General features: G+C 55.0%; 1 protein-coding gene across 1 annotated transcript in view; it reads left to right on the forward strand.

Moving 5' to 3' along the window:
- LOC103582397 (death-inducer obliterator 1-like) overlaps nt 1-834 on the forward strand; it is a 2,929-nt gene that overhangs the window by 727 nt on the left and 1,368 nt on the right. The window contains exon 2 of the mRNA XM_008564003.1: nt 106-810. Within this exon, the coding sequence (XP_008562225.1) occupies nt 108-810 (703 nt within the window). The 5' untranslated portion in view covers nt 106-107. The remainder of the gene's footprint in view (nt 1-105; nt 811-834) is intronic.

The raw sequence follows: 834 nt of genomic DNA on the forward strand, positions 1-834 counted from the left end.
ATTTACATGTAGGCAGGTTGTGCTCTCTCTTGTGTGTGGTTGAGTTTGTGTGATCTTTTCACTCAGTGGCTTGCTGGTCATGATGTGATGACATTTTCTCATTAGGTATGGAAGATAAAGGTGACCCGAGCAGTGTGGAGGCACCTGAGACTATCACACCCACAAGGAAGGGCTTCAGCCAAACCCGGGGATTTGGAAGAACCACTGTTGCTAAGCGAGAGGGTGCGGGAGACATGGAGGCAGGCTCGCTGGGGCAGCAACCCCCACGGCAGCACAGCCTGGCCCTGGGACACACTGGAAGGCAGCCACAGCGCACCGAGCAGGTGGAGGAATTCCTTACAGCAGCTCAGCACCAAGCAAGACAGAATGTTCCTGTCTCCCTTGCGGATTCCAGTGAGCCAACGTCTTGTCCAGTGCCGGATGTTGAAACTGCCTTGGAAGGCACCGTAGGAAGTACCTCTGAGATGAAAAGTGGCCCCCACTCTGGTTCCTTGAGTGTACAGGAGCGACCTGCCTCTTCTGGAAAGGCCACAGGAGGAGAGGACAAGGAGGATACCTCCAACAATGACAGTGACATCCTGACTTTGAAGGAGCTTCAGAATCACCTTTGGAGAAAGCGAGAGCAAGAGCCACCTGACAGGCCCCTGAAAGGCATCCAGAATCACCTGAGAAAGAAGCGTCGGGAGGAGAATCCCACGGAAACTGTGCATGTCGAGGCAGGCAGTGCTGTCGAGAATGCTCCGCCCAGCAAGCAAGAGCCAGAGACTGTCCACAGGGTTGTGTCCCAGGCAGTGACCGATGACCAAGAGAGTCAGCGGGAGAGGACAGCAGCTC

The sequence above is a fragment of the Galeopterus variegatus genome, unplaced genomic scaffold (genome assembly GCF_000696425.1).
Source record: "Galeopterus variegatus unplaced genomic scaffold, G_variegatus-3.0.2 Scaffold16058, whole genome shotgun sequence".
Taxonomy (NCBI): Eukaryota; Metazoa; Chordata; class Mammalia; order Dermoptera; family Cynocephalidae; genus Galeopterus; species Galeopterus variegatus.